This window comes from Mastacembelus armatus, chromosome 13 (assembly GCF_900324485.2).
Source record: "Mastacembelus armatus chromosome 13, fMasArm1.2, whole genome shotgun sequence".
NCBI lineage: Eukaryota > Metazoa > Chordata > Actinopteri > Synbranchiformes > Mastacembelidae > Mastacembelus > Mastacembelus armatus.
This window is the reverse complement of record NC_046645.1, coordinates 9839109-9860289: the sequence shown is the minus strand read 5'-3', so window position 1 is coordinate 9860289 and position 21181 is coordinate 9839109. Positions and strand designations below refer to the sequence as shown.

The window sequence follows — 21181 nt, the reverse complement described above, 5'->3', positions numbered from 1 at the left end:
TAATGCCCTCCCTGTTATGCTGCCAAAACATTAGCTCTGCAGGTGTCCTCTGGTCATCAGCAGCAGATCCTATACATCCTTCAAGTTATGAGCTGGGGCCTCCGTGGATCCCACTTGTTTTTCCAGCATGTCCCACTGATGCTTGGTCAGATTGAGATCTGGGGACATTTTTCACACAAATTAAATGTTGGTTTAAACTAAGCTGTCTTAATTTTTTTGTATTATGTTACATTGGCCTACTGTGTCAGACACTGAGTGTATAAAGTATTTAGGTAAGTCTTGGCTATCTGCAGAACTCAGTGGTTTGAGATTAAAGTCAAATCTGTCATTTGACAGACAAAATTAATTTGAATAAATAAAATAAATTCTCAATTCTTGTGGTGCTGCTTGTAGATAGTTTGGGTTTAATTTGCCCAGATTTTGGGAGAAACCCCATAAATTCTTCCACAACCCTAATATAATGATTGTGGATTGAATTTATGGTCAAAGTATTGGCTATTTAAAAATTCATTTAATGCAAGTCTCCAGAAACACTGCCTCAATTGTTCTAAAATTCACAGGCACCATGTTTGATTTGAATGTCTCTCTGCCAGATTAACAACAGTCTTTATGAACTGGTGAGGTCTCTGGATCATAAACAGTCGAAAGCCAAAGAGACAAATGAGTAAAACTAACATAATCAAATCAGTCAAGTGCTTATCATGTTCCAATTATAAATAAAAACTGGCTACTACCAAGAGCACTTATACACATAATGTCAACTGTCACATATTCGGGAAAGAAGGGAGGTTCGTAAAAACACAGTTCATAAAAAGATAGCTTTATTGCACAAGGTGTTGAGTACTCTTTTTCTGTTTTTTGTTTGTTTTCATAGAAAAGAAAATGTAGAGTTAAACACAAGCAATTGCAAATTGAAGCAACTTTCCCCATAAAAGTTTAAGGAACAACCTCTGCATTTTTAAAATGTTTTAATTAACCCCCTTTTAAATTGTTCAATTCATCATTTCCCATTTTTCTTTTATAACCAGTAAAATTTTCAGAACATGCAATGCTGCTGTCCTCCCCCCAAAAAGTGGAATAATAATAAAAAAAAACAAAAAAAAACGCAAACTCTAAATCAAACAACCTGTGACAAAGTTAAAAACACAAAAACAATAATAAAAAATAAAAATAAAAAGGAGGCAATGCAACCGAATATCTTTTAAAGAAGAAATCAATATTGTTAACTAGGCATGGTCCACTCTGACACTGGTCCATAAATGAAGATAAAGCAGTGTCTGTATAATTCTATAGTTTTTCATTAAGTCCTCTTCTGTCAATAAGGTCAAGTTTACATTGTGCCCTGGTTTCTAGTGAAGATGTCGAAAATAGTACTCATTTATACAAAACACTTTCCTATGTACACAATTATGTAATTATTATGCAGTAGAAATTATGTTGCAGAGGTGGGCAAAGGGCTACACTGAGAGGGGGATATCTGGTTAAGCAGGTTGGGGAAGTCTTGTGTGTGAAGTTGGCCTTAGAAACACAGATCGAGTCAGTTTGAAAGTATCATCTTGTATTTTAAGGAAAATGACACCTAAATCACTTTAAAACTACAAACTCGTTTTTACAGCTAACACTACAGTAAGCCATGACCAAAAGGAATAGAAAAACACCTGCATTCTCAAGTATCTATATATATTTTGAGTTGATTTTTTTAATCTGTTAGACATTTTTTATGTTTTAATATTCCCTAAATGATTGTAGTAGCACAAAAAGGTATGAGATAAGTTTTATAACTATGAAATATTTGATTCAATACTACTATATATTTACAAACCATCATTTAAAGCATTTTGCCTTATTCTTCTTTGTCCATGAAACCACTGCACACTTGAATTTTAATATGGTATATATTGGTTTTTCAATAATTATTTGAAAACTTAAGTCACATACATTAAGTTCTGTGCAAGAAAATAAAATGTGTGCATAATATTATGCTATGCAGAACAACATTTACTGAAACTGTACTTTCCGGTTTTCTGACACTGGCGATATTATTAAAACATATATTATGTAATTTTACAAAATATAAGTCGTGAATCTGGAAACATCTCGGATTGATAAACACAGCGAATTAAAAGAGGGTGAAATTTTCCTTAAGAATACACACGACATGTACTTTAAACAAACTGACAGAAGATCTGTGTTTTATGGGAGAAGAAACTTCACTACAGAATTGGGGAAAGCAGGTTTGAACAGGAGTACATTTCATCACTCCATCCAATACCCATACAGCTGGCGTAAGGAAGCCTGCCCCTTTCCCAAACTTGTGTGTGTGTTTTTTTTTAATTCTGAAAAGAAGTATCTGCAAAACTTGAAACATAAAGGCCAAAATAAAAGGCATGAAACTATTAATGGAAATCAAAATTTATTCTGTCTAGTTTGAAATTAAAAAGGAACATGAATACATTTATGAGGATTTTTACTTAATGGTATGGTTGTTGGCCTGCAGCCCTGGAGTTTGGGGGGGACTTGTTATGACACAGAGAAGAAACAAACACTTGTTGGTCTGTTTGTCTTCATTAACTCTAGTCAGATAATGGCATTGAGTTTGTGAACACACCTTTGGAAGGTACAATACAACATATTACAATAGGCTTACTGACTGTATAGGCTGTCCCTTCTTTTACTGTTTTCTTTTTCAACACCACACTTTCTGCACTGAGCCATAGACCACAGTTAACCAGCGACACAACCTCACACTATAATTTGACTTTACTGTGCTTGTCCTTCCAGCTGCTACCTGCTGCACAAGCGTTGCAGCTCAAACATTTACAAAAATCACAAGGGGGGGGTCATTGTATCATTCCTCAAACCTCAGTTTCACCATATAACCTTCTTTCACACTACTTGCTTTCTCTCCAAGATCTCCCGTCCATGGTTGTGCTACCCGTTTAACCTTCCCTCTTTTTCTTCCTTCTTGCAGTTTTTCTCTCTGAGCGATTGTCTTGTGATCTTTTATATATATTTTCAATTAGAACGGCTTTATATTTCTCTGCTTTTTTCAATATTCATATATTTGCTATATATTTGAATAGAAATATATATGTACATACTTTTGAAAACAAACATATATCATATCTTTTTCTTTTTCTATTGCGAGGGCCCTGATGTTATGTTTTACAATTGCAAAACATTTGGAGCAACTCTTTTTTTTTTTTTTCTTTTTTTTTTTTTTTTGGAACAATCTGTGTTATGGGATTAAGCTTTGGGAGGAAAAAAGGGGGGATACAGTACCATGCATAAAGCTAAAATCAATTTCAGTGGAGTGAAGGGACTTGAAAACACATCTTTTTGTTTTGAAGACCACATATTTCTGAAGAATTGTATGTCTCTGTTATGTAACACCCCTTCCCATTTCCCTTATACAACTGCAAATTCTATTAACACTTGATCTCTCTGTCTATAATCTCAAAGTCATTATCCATTCATAAATTCACTTCATACAAATACTTTTTTTTTGTATACATCTCTATAAATTTGATGTATGTTTGCAGCTTGTTTCTCCATTCAAGGTGTCACTGAATGTCAAGCAGCAATCCTTCCTGTCTGTGCATATTAGACCTCTTCTCCCAGTCTGTCAGTCTGTCTTTTTGACTAGCTGGTACGCTAGCAGTAGGTCACAGTGACACTGTATGGGTATGATGGGGGATTGGGTCTGTAGAGGTGACGGTGAGGAAGGACAGAAAGGGGCAAAGTGGGTACAGGTAAAATGAGTTTAACAAAAGGATAATGGTATCGTGGCACCATGATGAATCATAAAATGATTTCTTTCTTCTTTGTTCTGAAGGAATGAAAGAGAGAAAAAGAGAAAGAAAGAAGCTCTCTAACATCATCTGTAATTGCTCTCTTTTGAGCCCACTTCCTCTTCAGTATTTCCTACGCAGTGCAGTCAATCACACATAACAAACCGAAGTTCAAAATGCTGGACCAAATTAGGATCATTAGTGTTACATTGTCAGCATCGTCATCATCGCTACTGTCCCCATATCCCCTTTCACAGGTATAAAATGAACAGTGGGAGTGGGGGGGGGGGGGATCAGTTTTGACACAGACGTTTGCCCAAGAGGTCAGCATACAGATTGATTTTAAAAAGGTCCACTCTTGGTGTGTGCCTGCCACATGTATACATATATATATTTACACATATACACCCACCCACCCACACACACACACACACACACGCAGGCTTGTGAAGGATGGTGTTACTTGGATCCACTCTAACTTTTTCTTAGTGCACATGAGATTATATTTCCATCATCTGAAAATATACAGAAAACTGATGGGAAAAAAAAAAAAGGTTTGGATTCATTTGTCACTTGATGATGCTTGACATTTTTATCACCTCCACTTTGAGTCCGTTTATAAAAGCATCAATTAAGAGCACTATACTGTCATCCATTGCATGTATAAGAAAACTCTCCACATCTCAAAACTGGTATTGAGATGACAGTTCTTCACTGCCTCTAATGTATGAATCCATGATGGAGTAACCTCTCAGAGCCACTGTAACACCAAGGTTGGTGGTTTATGCATACAGTAAAAGCATTCTGCCATGGCACAATGCTGTGATATGAGCTCTTCTTCCATCAGAGACCAGAAAAGCAACATATTTAAATACCTAAAATCCTTAACACACTTCTGTGTGAAACTCAAGCAGCCTGGTTCATTCTATGACTGTCTTGATCCAGAGGACAAGACAGTGCATGTGGAAAGCATTTTGTGCATAAGTACTGTGTCCTTAGCAGAAAATGAAAATATGAAGTGAACAAATAAACCATTTATGTTTTGGCATGTGATTTCCAGGGTGATGAAATAAGTGCTAGAGAAAGATGACACAATAATAATTGAAAGCAATCAGGCAGAACGAAAGGCAAACCCCCTGTGCTGTGGAGACCCAACTCTGACCCTTTCATACAGTAGTGTCGATGGGAACCCAACCAGCCCCCTGCAGCCTGGCACAGCGCAGGCACTGACGGGTCAGCTGTGCATGTATATGTTCCTCATCCCATGTTTCCATAGAGGCTCCATGTGGCTGGCTTAACCAGCACTCTATCAAGAGTTACAGTGACAGGCCGCAGTGATGCCAGGCTACACCAGTGTGTAGGACTTGGAATAGGCCCCTGACCCTCCATCCCTCTGCTTCGGTAGTCTGCCCAAGCCCGAGGAGCTGCTCTCCAGAAGAGAGTCTCTGGATCCTCCCATCTTGGAGGAAGATGAGGAGGCACCTCCAGGGGTCCCTCCTGTGGCCCCCACTGCCCCAGAGGATGAGGATGACCCAGCAGCTGCAGCGGTAGCAGCAGCAGCTGCCGCTGCACTCTGGGCCACTGAGGCAGAGGAGCCGGGCATGGTGAGAGTCCTCTGGGGAAGAGTGGAACTGCTAGAGCTTGCAGATGCCCCACCACTCCCACTACCTCCACCACCACCTCCTGTTCCTCCTCCAGAGGAAGCCCCAGAGGAGGAACAGGCCAGGTTGGACAGGCCAGAGTGGCCCATGGTTAGGGCCTGCTGCTTTGCAGAGTCCATAGTCACATGACGACCCTGGGTATGGTATGACCGCTGGGCCAGGCCACGAATAGAGGCTTCACGTGGTGGAACCACTGGACATGGATCATGATGCTCCGACTGCTTTCGGAAGAAGGGATCTGACTTCATGTAGAGGGGTAGGTTGCAGTAGTCACCTGGAGTGGAAAAAAGTTAATTTCACTGCCAAGTTTGCAAAAGTCAAAGCCTATGGACTTTGAATAACTGACCTGTTTATTTAAACTACTGATTGCATTGATGACAACATAACTGTTAACCTTGCACACTATGTACAAGAGGAACCTAACTTCCCCTGCGAACTCAGTTGTAACATTATTAAGTTGTGCATTTCTAAATTATAATATAATCTGTGTACAGTAATCTGTTGTTTTAGTGTTTTATTTTAGTCTTTCTTGTCATCTTTCATTAAGTTGCTGTTCTGACAATACACCAAACTGAACAGAACAAATTGACTTGAAAGTTCCTTGAATCTACAGAGGACCTGCAGCAGCTTCTCCAAGGTGCTGCAAAGTACCAGGACAAACTGTGTGCAGGTCAAACCAGAGAGAACTGCCGCTGGTTTAAGGGCAAAGTGCTGCAAAGTGCTGGTTTTGAAGTCAAAAATAAAAAATTATTCAACTACTTACTCTTGGCGCGGTGTGGAATGGGCACGGCTACATTCTTGCCACGGTCATAGTCCTGGGGTTTGGGCGGCGAGGCAGTAAAACGACAGATACCAGGCTCTGATGGTGTACTCATAGACGTCATGCTGTCTGCATTATCATTGGTACCTGTGGTCATCTGGTCAGATGAGCTGTCAGAGATAAAGCATTCTGTAATCTCAAATTTGGCATGCTGCAAGTGTTCTTCCAGTTTAGCATGCTCGTATGCTCTTGCCAACTCCTCGTAAGTGGAGGAGGCGCTCTCTGTTGACACCATGCTGTTGCGACCCTTATCTGTGGAAACAAAGGGAAAGAAATGACGGTGAGCACGTTTTATCTATGATTACAATTTTTTTTCATAATGTGAACCTCACAGAAAAAAAAAAACACATTCTCCATCACGTTTGAAAAAAAAAAACAAACAAAAAAAAAAAACAGCCTGTCCTATATGTGCATATTAATGGCTGTAAGTGTTGTTTTGCCTATGTGCCAACCTGTGTCCTGTGAAAGGCTAGCACTGTAGCTGTCACTCTCTGTGACAGTGATGCCATGTTGGGAGCCAACTGTGCGCCAGTCTGAGGTGAGAGTGCGGGCTGGCGTTGAGGCCTGGCACTTGGTCAGAGTCCACTGGCTGGAGTAACGGTTCCTGATGCTGTGGGCAGACTTAATGCTCTTCCTCGACACTGGGTCTGGTAGTGAGTGGATGAAGAAATAAGAGGTGTGCTTGTATGCAGAGGTTCACAGCAGATTTCAACACAGAAAAATGCAAAAGCTACACTACAGACGTAATTAATTCATAATTATTCCTGAAATTTAATCAGAAGATACAGGGAAGAAATCAAGCAAAAATGCAGGAATCCTATAATGTTTATACCTACAACATGTATATACTGGACTAATGATAAAGGAATAGGCAACACATGATAATACTGTTTCAGTATAGGACAGTAATTGTGAGAGGACTTACTGGTTCCTGGTCTGATGTCTGACATGTCAATCAAAGGGCCGGTGTTCTGGATGAGAGCAGGGTGATGGACAGACACGCCTGTGCAGAAGCTCTGAGGGTTTCCAGTTTGGTTGAACTCTGTGTCTGTCACAGGGATAGTGGCCTTGTCCTCACCTATGACAGACAGAATGAATATTACAATTATAAGCATTGTAGGTTAAATTGACCAATAAATGTCTAATGCCACCCACTGTTCATAGTTAGACATGAAGATCATTTGAGCCAATGCCCTCTGTAAGACATGAAGACACACAACAACTCTCTTTGTCTCACTCTCTTCCTCTCACCGATTTGCTTGATGCCTTCTTTGTCCTCAATTAGCAGCTGCACCCTGGGGATGTCAATGTGTAACCGCGGGCCCTGAGGAGGCCCCTTCACTGGGGTGTCAAAGCTGCGGTTGTTTTTACTAATCCAGACAAGCATATACAAAAACATTCACAGTTTTCAGGAAATGCAAAATGCGGATTTGTAAAATGGATTTTGAACTACACCCTGATGATATTTCAGACTGACCTTGGGAGAAATCCTGGAAAATAACAGTCTTACCTGATCAGCATCTCAGCCAAGCTCTTGGCATCTAGAGAGAGCAGAGAACAAATCATTTTTTAGACATACAAATCAATCTTTTAAAACAAATTCAACTTCATTTAAGATTCTCTTGTTCTTTTTGCCAATTTAGTTTTACCACTTTCCTCATTATTTTTTTTTTACTGCTTCTCTCACCTCTTAGTCTTTTCAGCCTCTTTTCCTTGCGTTTCTTGCGAATGATGAAGAGCAGTGCAACACCCAGAGTGACCAAGATGACAGGACAGCCAATAGAAAATAACTTCTTGACATCATCATTCTTTTCCAAGGGGGATTTGATTGGTGGGATTGTGCCTGCATGAATCCAGGAATGGCAGAGATTAGTTAGTCAGTTAACTAGAGATTAGTTTCATTCATTTTTTAAAAAGTAGTGCATGATACAATTTATCCAAATGAGGTGCCACGCAAAAAAATGTCCTACTCACTTCCATCATAGTCTAGTGTTGCAAACTGGGAGCTCTGGTTGCCACAGCCAGCGCTGTTGCACGCTTTCATCTTCAGCTCATACCACGTGGCCTCCCGCAGCTCTGCCAGGAACACATCTGTGGTAGCGTTGGTACGTACACTCTGCCACGTCCATGTACCTGCAACAAGTATGCATACCAGAGTTGACTCTCTTAATCTTTTTTTTCCTTACTTATTTCCATAACAGTAATGGAAACTTACCCCTATGCTAACAATGTATTTCTTTCCTGTTAAACTGTTTGCTCAATATCTCCAGATATTACCAACAACTGCAAAATGGAAAAACAGAGACCCACCTTTTGGTCTAAACTCCAGTGTGACGGCACTGATGGGGCAGCCTCCACTGGCCCAGCCCTGCAGGTTGAGGCGGGCATGGCTGGAGTTAATGTGGGTGAAGACTGGCTGATCCTTGTTGAACTGGGGTTCTGTAAAACAAGTAACATTGTGATGTGTTTATGTGATACTATACAGAAGGTAACTAGGGGAAAATAAAACAACAAATAACTGCATAACTCGTTTGGTAACTGAGCAGCATCCATCTACACAGCAGCTAGAAACAAAGTAAGAGTGGATGCTCCAAAAATTCATCCATCCTCTACCACATAGTCCATTTCAGATTCATAGTGAGCTGGAGCCTGTTCCAAAAATATATTACTAAATGTAGTAAGTATAATTTATATATAATAAATACATATGATCATTTAAATGTAATCATCCCAAAATAGCATCAGCTATGATGCAATTCTTAGACAATGAAAAGGACAAAACTTTTTGATGTAAAAGGAGCATGAAGCCATCTGCAAAAAGGCCAGAAATGCTTTATTGCCTACAGTACTCTGAGTATAGGGTTGAAGTTTGATCCTTTAGGTAAATACAAAAACCATTTCGTGTCCACAGCTTCAAAGCCTGTTCTGTGCTGCCATAGAGTCAAGGATAAAACATTTAATATTGGGTTCTGATGTTCTTAATATTTCTGGATGAATGCTGTATAGTACTTAAAGCTTCTCTGTTGACAGCACCATAAAGCCCTCTCATATCTGGCATATATAAGTTTTAGTCCATAAAATTTGCCATTCAGACTGTGTGTTACTACTCAACACCTATCTTGCCATACAAAGTTGATGTCTACCACCCCTTTGTGAAAATGTGTATTTTATTACACTTTTCATTACTTTCAATGCACATTACATCCCTTCATTTTCCAGTCCTGGCTCCTCACCTCTCCCATGGGTCTTTGCCTCAATGATCTCACTGATGCGTCCGGCTCCAACACTGTTTTTGGCAGCCAGCTTAACTTTATACCAGGTGCCACAGCGCAGGTTGTCCAATTTGAAGGAGCGCTCAGTAGAACTGATGAAAACATCTTTCCATTCCTCTGTGTTGTCTACAGAGTACTGCAGGACAAAACCTGAATACACATACACATCAAAAAATACACTCAGCAACAACCCTCTTAAAGTTTATGACGTTGGTATTGCTACTGCCCACTAGATGGTAGTGTAAGATAGTGCTTCACTTTCCCAGACAGGCTGTGATTGGATGACGGTCTAGCCACTCTCGCCGCCATTAGTTACCTACAAACCCCAAGACTGGGATGGAGCTGACTGAGCATGTATGCAAATGAGGGTATGCAATATGGTGACTGGTTTTTTTTTTTTTTTTAAATCAGCTGCCTTGGAGAGCCAACTCCCTCCAGCTCTGAGACACTTTCAATCTAATCCTCAATCTCTGTCTGTCTTTCCTTCTGTGTGTATATAATTATGTATATATGAATCTTTTGATATGAATATGAATCTCTGTGTTTCTTTGTATGGTTTGTACCATCGTTCTTTTCTCCCTCTGTCTCTGACAGATGGTGTGATAGAGTCCAAAACATTAGAAGGGTTAACATGTGCAGATCCTGCAGTGTTTGTTCAGAAGTTTTATAGTCACCCTCTGTCTGTCACAGAATGTAAGAGAACACAGCAGAACATAACAGGAAATAGCAAAGAGAACAGTACAGAACAGTACAATAATACACTAGAACGACACAATAACAGACTACTAAAGAACAGATTAGAACATGACATCAATAGTCACTGCAGGATTACTGACCTACAGGTTTGGTTCATTCGTTTATCTATTTATTTTATTTTTACACAAGCGATGTGCAAAAAAGTGTTTAGTACAGCAGTAGTGATGCAAAATAGATACTTGATAGGGAACTTTAGCTTTGACACCGTGCAGATGGTTTCACAGACAGACAGGTATTCCCATATACATATGAGACATACGGACAGGATACAGTGATGTATGAGGCACTGGATGGCACACGCAAATTTTGATTTGGTTTTGCATTATTTGAATGCAAAGCTGCACACCCACCACTAAAGTTTATATTACTTCCTACATCCGTGCCCTTAATGCATGCAAATTAGTGTCGTTCTCTGGATCATCCTGGCAGTTTGCTGACCCATATGCATCACATGAAAAAATAGCCTGGGCTTTTGGTGGCTTTACAATTCACTTGTCTTAATGACACATAAGAAAACACTAAAGGACGTCTGTCAATAAACTATTAGAGTTCTATACACACAAACAAAGTGTAGCATATTAAAAGAGGAGAGAAAGAGGGTTAACGTCAACAGGAATTCTTTTCATTCATTCTCATATTTAAAAAAAAAAAAACCATGATAACCTCAAGAGACAATCTGGACAGTGTCATCTTTTGACACATAAACTCCAGATGAGAAAACAGAAAAATGAGTATACAGGAAGACTGAAAGACAGCTTTGTTATGGAAGGCTACCTACCTCTGATGGAGCTACCTCCATTATCTCCTGGTATCCAGGCCAGAGTGATGGAAGAGGTGGAGGTGGTGGAGACGGTTAGACGAGGCTGGTCTGGAGGGACTTTGGAACAGAAACAAGAATAAGCCACTCTATAATATCTGCACTAAAATATTAATCATCTCTGTTGTGAAGAAAATATATAATTTTTTTATAAGCATGGCCAGCACACAGCATTTCTTATTTTCAGCATGAACAAAGGGGCCTCTACCTGTAAATGAGGTGGGGTTGCAACACAGTATCTTCAATGGCATTTTCCTACCTTGTACCAAAAGATTGACTATGATAGTGTCAAAGCCAAGTGTGTTGGTGGCTGTGCAGGTGTAGTAACCAGAGTCTTCAGCTTTGACAGAGCGCAGCACCAGTGTCCCATTGGCCAGAATGAGACGTTGTCCATCTAGTGACAGTGGGATGGCTGTGTCCTCACTAATGGAAAGGAAGGAGGCAGATTCAGGAGTTCCATCAATCATAAGAATTATTTTACCGTGTATTATTATCATTTCTTTCTCATTTTGTTACCCAACAAGAAGCTGTACAGTTTATCCACTGGCATGACATTAATAATGGCGTGTTTTTTGTTTATATTAAAGTTAGGATTTGAGTTTTTGTTGGAGAACTACATAGTATTTTGTAAAATTGAGCTATTATTAAACAATCTGTAATAATTTAGTACTAATTCAGTCTAAAAGGAATTGCAGCAGCACAATACATATTTCTGGGGTGGCTTCTCACCTGTCTTTGGTCCATTTTATTGTAGGTGTTGGTTCTCCAACTGAGCTACAGGGTAGTCGTACCTCTTTCATCCAAGGAGTAGTCACTGTACCCCCAAATGACAGGATTTTAGCTGGGGCTGGTGGAGAATAAATGAGAGAATGATAATATGATAAAAATTATAACATGAGTGCATAAACACAGAAATTTAATTTAAAAAAGACTATTAGAGTTAATTGCATTAACAGGAAAACAGACCATAATACAAGTAGGCCAGCAGCATAATTAATATGTACCAGTTGGATAATCTTGCAATTGTGAAACAAACAATTTTCAAATCCAATAAACAAATGCTGTAGAGGTTTCAGAATGTTCTTTATCAATACATGTGACTGGTAATAGGAAATCCATTAGAATTTCCATTTGCATTTCCAGGATTTCACACGTGGTGGAAAAGAAGTCATTGCTTAATGCGACACTGTCCTAGGAATTGTACGTGAATAAGAATAAAAATAAGAAGAAGCTGGGACAAAGAAAGAGCAGAGAGGATGTGTAAAAATATCCATCCATTCGGGCACATAACCCTCTTATTCTCTGTCACTCCCCCCACCCGCTCTCTGTCTATTTCTTTCTCAAGCTTGGCGTCTTAATGCTAGTGCTCTAGTGCACTTATGTTAAGGCTGAATGAAGTATTGAGTGGGCAAGCCTGGAGGACACTGCCTTTTACAGCTGCTGATCAGCTGATGCACCCACGAGCACGAGCACGAGCACGAGGACACACACACACACACACACACACACACGCACACACACACACACACACACACAGTCAGTCAAAGGTAGATAAAGGTAGATAGATAAAGAAAAGGATAACATGGTGGAAAGTGCGCACTCTTCATTCTTATTTCCTTATTCTTCTTGTCTTTTGATGCAAAGCCTATTGATTTAACTGCACTCCTAATTTTTGCCTCTGTATTGTCTTGTATATTAGTTACAGGTAGCTCTGCTCCTGATGTGTCATTTTCTTTTCTCCCTCCACTCGTGGTCTTCCCCTGGTTCCCCTAATCTCATTTTACTGGTTGAGGGCAGTTTATCTGGTGCCCTCTGAACTCTGAAATCAATAGCGCACCTCTGTGAAGTCAAAAGAGGCAGCGACACGGAAACAGAAAGAGGGGTTAGAAAAACAAGGAGATTAAGAATACAGGCATATAGAGCGAGTGATAGAGTATGAGGGTGATCATTTACAAGATTCACAGAGTCACAAGGGAGGCAGAACAAAACATCCTTTAAACAGTGTTATTTTTAGTTCATGGCAGTGTCGATAAGGAACTTGAAGAGGAATACTACGCTGTCGTGTCATATCTTTTCCTACGAGACACAGACGGCAGAAGCAGAGAGACAGAACAACCAAAGCATCAGAAAAATCTGGAAGAAATTGGGACACTGAAGTCCACCCAGCAACAGTAGATTTTGATTTTCTGTGTCTATGGTGAAAATTTGCCTAAATTTGCTTGGAAGCGAAAGTTTATTTTAAACAGTAGCTTTTCACTGACATTAAAACTCAAAGAAATGCATAAATACACAGAAAACACAGTCAAATAAAAAAAACTACTCCACAGAATTAGCACTGCACTTCTATAACCCTGCTAGACTCATGATGAGCAGTAACAAAAATAAAATTTGATGCAGCAGAACCAGTAGTTGTTTTTTTTTTGATTCCTTTGCCTAAAGTTATGTCACTTGAGGCATTTTATCAGATGTTGTGCATCTTTCTCCAGAGCCACAAAAATACCTTTTGACCTGAATTTCACCCAGCCACTAACCTAATTGTGTCTGTTATTTCATTTCATTCAGGGACTCACCCTTAGCTGCCGGCTCCACGGTTACCTTCTCACTGAAGTTACCTCGGCCTGCAGTGGTGACGGCTGCAGCCCAGATCAGGTACTGCTGCCGGTGGTTGAGGTGGGTGATCCGGTAAAAGAGCAGCTCTGGATTGGCTTCATATTCACTGGGCAGCTGGTGGAAAGGGGAAAGAAAAAGTGTTCATCTCTCAGAGCTGAGCAATCTCCAAACATCTTAATTTAAGAAAGAATGTTATACTAGACTGATTTCCACCCTTAAAACTCCCAAAAACACAATGACAAAAATTATTTCAACATATTTTCAACATTTCCATAAGACTAAAAACGTAAACATTAAATAAATCCCTAATTTGTGCTCTGGCTACAAATAACTACCAAAGTGAAATCTGGGGGATGCAAAAGTCAAGATGATTTTGCCACTTTAGCAGAGAACCGGATGCAAAAACTGAATGAACATCACCCTAATGTGAAGCAAGTCCTGTATTCTCCCCTCGAGTCAGCAGGATGATATAGAAGGTACAGGGGTTCTGGGGCACATTATGATAAGGCAAAACTGTATGGAAACATGAAGCTGGAGAGAGGTTTGCATGAAGGGGTAGTAAAGCCCAATTCCTCTCGTCCTCTGCTCTCCTCCAGGAGGGCACACAGATACAGTATGAGACAGAGGTAGACAATAGGGGCAGATAAATGAGTCAATCAGAGATGTCATAAACAGCCATACACTAATGAGGCCTATCTACTGCAGGCATCAGCTGTGACGGAGTGGAACAGGCAGAGAAAAAGGAACGGTTACACACAAGCAAGCACAAACGTGCATGCACCAGTATACTGACACACACATACCTGACCTGGAGGTGCATGTGTAATTGCAGTGTGTTTAACCCAGCCATGTGCCTGCTGTCTAGACATGTGCACATCATTGTCCCTTCAACACACACAAACACAGGCACACATACCACCTCTCTTTTTTGCTGCCTGCCAGTCACTATTCACCTACCCATCAATTACACCCTTATTCTCTCAACTCCTACTTCTCAGGTATCTCTACACACACACACACACACACACACACACACACACACACACACACACACACACACACACACACACACACACACACACACACACACAGACACAGACACAGACACAGACACAGACACAGACACAGACACACACAGACACACACTTCTACATATTACTACTCAGCAGCTCTGTCTGGTATTGTGCTGCTGGTCTTCACTATGAATAGAAAAATATTAGAAAAGAAAACACAATCAGAAATTTAACACACACTTGCTGTAAGGTAAACACCAAACATTCATTGTCACCCTCTAAATCACGTTTTACTGCACCCCACTAGTGTGACACTGACTGACAGGTGCATGTGCACAGATGAAATGACTGCGATACAAGTGTCAAATGGTTTGAAGAGTCAGTAAATGTGGCGGACCAGTAAAAACCTGCGAACACACTGCAGTGTTGCTGAGCTCTGTCCTAGCCTGCTGGGATGTTGTCTGCAGAACGATTTATTCGGGGCAAATAGATTCCAGTATGTATGTTGTTTTTCACATGTATGAATCCACTGGGCTTTTTATTAAATCCCTGTGTTCCCTGTTCATCATCACTTCTACTATTCATCCCTTTCTTTATTTCCCTGTCCTTTCCACATTTCCCTGTCATGTGTCAGCCCACTCCCTGCTTTTCCTTCCACCTATCCACCAATGCCGCCTTCTGTTTTACACCATCTCTGCATTTCTCCCCCTGACTCTCACATATATCAATGTCTTCTTCTTCTCTTCTCTGTACATTTGTCTCTATGCTCTCCATTGCAGGCAGATGTATGGATGGAGAGTGGATGTATGGATGGATAGACGGATGAATGGGTGGGTGGGTAGATGTTGGGAGGAGGAAGGGGGGGAGGAGTGACAGAGTGTGTGTTGCTGTAACGGATATTAAAATATTCCTCTGGCATGGTGATAGCGGTGATCCGGGGAACGATAGAGTTAGATAATGAAAAGAGGAACAAAAGTACTCCCCACGCGGAGTGTCTGACCCCCCCATCCCTCCTTCCTTCTCTCCAGTCGCACTCATTTACATAGTAATCATCCCGAACTCTGCATGGGGGCTTCAGAGAAAGAAGGGGAAAGACAGAGAGATAGATAGGTAAATAGAGAAAAAGAGAGGAAGAGTGATTTGTGAATGAGGGCGACTAAAGAGAAGATGCATGTGTATTTCCAAATAGGTTCATTTATGTAGTGTGTCCATGTGCATGTGTGTGTGTTTGTGTGTGTGAGAAAACAGGATATGTTGCTCTTGAACTCACACTGTCATAAAAACATGAGTTGCATTTATGTATGCACCTCTATACATGTGGTGTGATCTATTTATGAGTGTGTGTCTGTGTGTAAGTGAGAATTTGTGTTTGCTGTTGGCTTGTTTTCTACCCTCGTTGATGAACAGATGAGGTTGTCCTGGCAACGTGATGAGACGCAGATATGCAAATGAGGCTGGAGGGTGAGCTTGCACGCACACACGCTGCAGTATGAAGAGAGCTCATTTCTCTCACACACACACACACACACACACACTCACTCACACACACACACATCATGCTGAGACTGCAGCATATCACAGACACATTCAAAAATGCAGAAATTAATCAATTTTCCTTTATCTTGGCATCATATAACATTTATAACAGAAGTTGTACGCCACATTTTAAAAGGATCTTGTCTCCTGCATCCTCAGCTATGGCTGGATGACCTTCTTCTCTCTTTTCCTCTTTCATCCACCTCCTAATCCTAACTCTCTACACCCCCTCTTCTAACTCACCGGTTGGCCTGACCCGGGGCTGGAGCAGTAGATGGTGTACTTTCGGATGATTCCATTTGGCTTGTGAGGGGGTAACCAGGACACCACAACACTGCTGGCAGAGGACGGCACAGCTTTGATGCCAGCTGGGGGTCCTGGGTCTGAATCATAAAGAGGAGAGAAGAGGGAAGCAGGGAAACTATGAACCAGTTACATTTTACTATATCTCCGATACACTAACTTTATAACTTTGAGAGTGCAACAGTGTCTGGGGAGGTCTGCCCATTTTTATTTATCATTGATACATGTTAAATGATGAAAAGACATGAATCAAAAAACATTCATGTGTACCCAGTGGCTCAATTGTTGATACTGCAGTCTGTTGGCAGGTTAATATTTTAGTAGTTAGCTTTCATACTGAGTAGCAGTGCAATTCTTCTCCAATGCCAACAGGCCATTTAAAAAAAAAAACAAAAAATATGTAGTATAATAACAAAGAAAAACTAAAGGAAGTGAAACATTAGGAAAATGGGAGTATGAGGTAAAATGTGTAATACCTAATTTGGCTTTCAAGTCATATGATGCTGTATGCTAGGCTGAGGCTGAGCAAATGTTCCTCAATTATCTGACTTGAGTTAATTAAACAGCCTTTCCCATGTTTCCACTATCATGTTATAACAGTGATAATGCCCCTGAGGTGTCTTGTTACAGAAAAATAATGGACTTACTGGACCTCTTATCTTCTGACGTATAAAAGTGCCTCGTGAAAGAACGGAAATATTGTGACCTGCCAGAATCAACATTTTGATCGTCAAGGTATTTTCCTCATTAAGGACAATTTAGGTCATGAAATTATATGTGTATGATGACCACATCTTAAATTACTGATTATTAACAATAAATAAATAAAGAAATTAAATAAAGCCCAAAACTGATAGGTGCGAATGTACAAATGTGATTTTTTTTTAAATCTACTAATCTTCTACAAATGTAAACTGAATATGTTTTGGACTGGTAATTTGACAAAATGAAATAATTTAATATGCTGGTTTGGCCTTTAGGAATTCATAAAGGATATATTACACAATTTTCCATAGTCGGCCCAAACAATAATTGACAAAGTGAAAATTAAAAATGAAAATCTTCTTCCACTACAGCTGAAGGTAGATTCTCCTTTTTCTCACATGCTCTTTGGTCCTGCACCTAACTGTGGTTAGATGTGCACACTGTAAACCTTCTTTGCTCATGTATTATTTTATCATATGGACAACTCAATGATAAACAGTGACTTGTTTGTGTGTTTGTCTATATGTACTGTATCTGTAGGTCCATTCGCTCAGAATATCAAGCTAATTAAAATAAGAGAAATCCAGTGATGTTTCATATAAAATTCATATTTTTCTTCTTGAAATGTTAGCACAGTTTACTGCAACTAATGATCTACCTCAGATGCATTGATTTCATATCTTTCTTCTTATCAGTGTTTAGTTGTGCCACAGAAAAGTGTAGTGTTTATTTCTTTGAGTCCCATTGATTTTACACGTCTAGAGGGACGGAACAATGTGAAAGAATTAGAAAACACAAACTAAGTTAAAGTAAACATACTGTGTAAATAAAATCCACAAATGAACATGTGACTTCACCTAAACCAAACAAATGCACATATTCAACGGGACCAAATGCTGTGTCCCCCAGGGTGTGAGGGGTCCTTCCAAAAAGCGTGACAAAGAATTGACTAATGAATCTCTGTCTGCTTCACCCTTATGTTTAATGTCTGAGGCAGAAAAAGGCTGGCTGTTGGCACAATTGCACTGCAGCACTTTCCCATATGCTACAGACAGTAGTGAGGGCAAAGGGAAGGGTGAGACCGAGAGAGACAGTGAACACTGAACGTATGTGAAGAGGTTGCCCCTGGACACAGTGTCAACCTACATCAGGGAAAAAGAAACACTCAGCTTTCTCCTGATAAACACACACAGGCACACTCAAAGACTAACACAATACACACATTTGAAGAACTACTGCGGCGAGGCCAGCTCATAAAATGGAGATATGGTGTGGAAGAGAGAATAAAGGCCTTTTCTGAAATGACACTTCTTAGAATCTCTGCGCTCCCCACTACCCCTGTGCTCCCTCATTTTCTCCATCTTCAGACGCCTGCCTCCTCCTCTGCCTGGCCCCAGGGAGGGAGAGGAGAGGCGGATACGGATGTAATCCACAGCACCGCCAGTGTAAGCACAAAATTAATTCTCTCTAAGCCACAAAGAATTAATCCCTCTCCTTGTGCTGGGTGTTGAGCTAGTCTTGCACACAAACAATAGCACATGTACACGCACACACACACATACGCACCAATGCTAAGACACATAGACATGAAAACACACACCTATCCCTCCCCACCAAGACTTCCACATATTCATGCACAAAGACCCACACCCTTAGGCTCCTTAACCCTACACACACACACAGACACACACTTTTTGGCTTTTTAATTCTCATTAGCACTGGTAATGGCACATCATAGCACAAAGAGGTTTTAATCAGCAACCTCAGTCTTACAAAGAGCCCCTCCACCCCCTCTGGCTCTCTGCCTCCCACATTGCAGCCTTAACCAAGGCGAAAATCCCTTAGACATGCCCCAAAGATGTGGTCAGAGCACATGAGCTATTATTGTACTGTATGTCAATTCATTATTTGATTTATCTTTGTGGGAAGATGTACTAAAACTGGACTCACAGTCTTCACGGGTTTGGATATACAGGACGTTGCTCCGGACGCCATCGCCAGCCTGGGTGTAGGCCAGCACCTGGATGCTGTAGTTAGTGAACTTCTCCAGGCCTTTGAGCTCCACTTGCTCCTTGGTAGTTGTGATGTTCTGCATTTCACCCCACTCTGAGTGACCAAAGGAAATGAGGACATTCAAGCCAAGCACTGAGTTGTCACCAGTCATGGTGTCTAAGTAAGATGGCGGAATCCCTCAACCCACCTCCATCCGGAAAGACGGCCCAGAACACGACACGATAACCTTTCAACACACCATGCAGCGTCATCCTGGGAGGCTCGGCCCATGTGATCACTGCCTCGTCTGACGTTACAGAGATGGCTCGCACATTCTGAGGAGGCTGGCTGGGCACTGGAAACACAGAGAGAGAGAGAAGAGAAAAGGCCGATGAGATATCTAAAACATGCATTTTCAGTTATCTGATCTTATGTATTTCACAGATTAATTCTGTAGAAAAGGTTTCTTCATTGAAGTGTAAAAACCAATCACTCGTGTGACAACTTAGTGCTCAGATAATACACAGATAAACTGATAAAAATAAAAAAATTAAAAAAAAATCAGGGAACCTTCATTTAACTCCTCAAAGGAGCTTTAAGGTTGAAAAAACGGATTTTTCGCAGTGTGACAATATCACATACTGTATATTAGGTTCAATCCAGTTTTTTGTTGCCATATTTACATTTTCACAAAGTTCAGAATTAGTATTTTCAGAAATTGGGATCTGGCCCACTGGCATGTCAGAGTGGTTTAAATGGATTTGCATTTCTTCTTTTAGTAGCTTAAAGTTGGAAAAACCATCTTTGCTGTCTGACAGTATCATATTCTCTATGAGCATGTTTCAACTCCTCATTGAAATGAACATGGAGTGCAACGTTCAGGTGCAAGGCTCTGCTTTTCATGGCTGCATCACTTAAAATAAATGGATGTCTTACATCATTTTGAAGTCATTTTCCCATAAATTCCTGACATTGCTAGTTTTATTACTGTTCTGAAGCTGTACAGCCTGAGACTGTGATGACCGGCACTTAGCCTGGTCGGGGACGTTTAACAGGTTAGTAAAAGTTGTGAACGTTTAGATTCTTTTTACCTTAATGCAAAGGCTGTCTCTTCAAAATAAATAGGGAAATAAATAAAATAAAAGATAAATAAACCTTGTGTGTAACCCTAAAGGCCATTTCCATATCAAACCATCAGTGAGTAAACAGGCAAGTGATAGATAAAAAGCTCATGTCATGCATCCAGCCTGATGTATAGGGCCATCTCTACAACCACAATCTCTTTTCCTCTGTACAAGCGTCCCTCTATCCCCAACAGTCCAGGTGTCTCTTCTATTGGCTACCGCTGACCATTAGTCTTTCAGGCTTTGAATAACGCACACTGTTAAAGATGAACAGAAGTCAACTTGTGAGGAAAGGAGGGGCAGGAAGAGAGGAAGAGAGCCGGTTGAAAGACAGAGAGTAATGAAAGAGAGAGATCGGGGCCAAGTCCACCAGGGAATTTCTCTGCAGCTGGTGGGGAGAGAAGAAGTGGGGAGGAGGACGGAGGAAGGGAGGGAAAGGAGAAAGGAGGATTAGAAATCTGAAACAGGGGTTTTGCATGAATAAACCTTTAGGCTCTAACTCTAAATAATTAGAAGGCAACAAAACACAGCCCAGTTCTTCTTTTCCCAGTCAGAAAAGGACTGATGGAGAATGAAAACAAAAAGCTGAGCTGGTCCCCAATTTTCTGTATTGAAGCTTAGATAGGGTTAACCAACTAAACCAAAGCAGGTAAGTTTTAAAAAATGAGTGGTTATCAATGTATAAAATAACCTTATATAAATAAATGTGTCTGAAAATAAAACCTTGGGAATAAAGAAACATACTGAAAAGCAGTTTTGGACTCGGCCTGAAGGGAGGAGG

At 40.5% G+C, this 21181-nt stretch overlaps 1 protein-coding gene across 1 annotated transcript in view; it reads right to left on the bottom strand.

The window, feature by feature from the left end:
* Nucleotides 1–5136: 5136 nt before the first annotated feature.
* Nucleotides 5137–21181, bottom strand: part of LOC113134227 (Down syndrome cell adhesion molecule-like protein 1 homolog) — a 31738-nt gene continuing 15693 nt past the window's right edge. Inside the window, exons 16-32 of the mRNA XM_026313478.1 lie at nucleotides 19485–19631; nucleotides 19235–19390; nucleotides 16520–16659; nucleotides 13688–13841; nucleotides 11847–11964; nucleotides 11377–11540; nucleotides 11079–11177; nucleotides 9506–9694; nucleotides 8583–8711; nucleotides 8247–8405; nucleotides 7960–8115; nucleotides 7783–7813; nucleotides 7524–7642; nucleotides 7198–7350; nucleotides 6725–6919; nucleotides 6216–6524; nucleotides 5137–5726 (exon numbers count right to left, since the gene is read on the bottom strand). Coding sequence (XP_026169263.1) covers nucleotides 5137–5726; nucleotides 6216–6524; nucleotides 6725–6919; nucleotides 7198–7350; nucleotides 7524–7642; nucleotides 7783–7813; nucleotides 7960–8115; nucleotides 8247–8405; nucleotides 8583–8711; nucleotides 9506–9694; nucleotides 11079–11177; nucleotides 11377–11540; nucleotides 11847–11964; nucleotides 13688–13841; nucleotides 16520–16659; nucleotides 19235–19390; nucleotides 19485–19631 — 3008 coding nt within the window. The remainder of the gene's footprint in view (nucleotides 5727–6215; nucleotides 6525–6724; nucleotides 6920–7197; nucleotides 7351–7523; nucleotides 7643–7782; nucleotides 7814–7959; nucleotides 8116–8246; nucleotides 8406–8582; nucleotides 8712–9505; nucleotides 9695–11078; nucleotides 11178–11376; nucleotides 11541–11846; nucleotides 11965–13687; nucleotides 13842–16519; nucleotides 16660–19234; nucleotides 19391–19484; nucleotides 19632–21181) is intronic.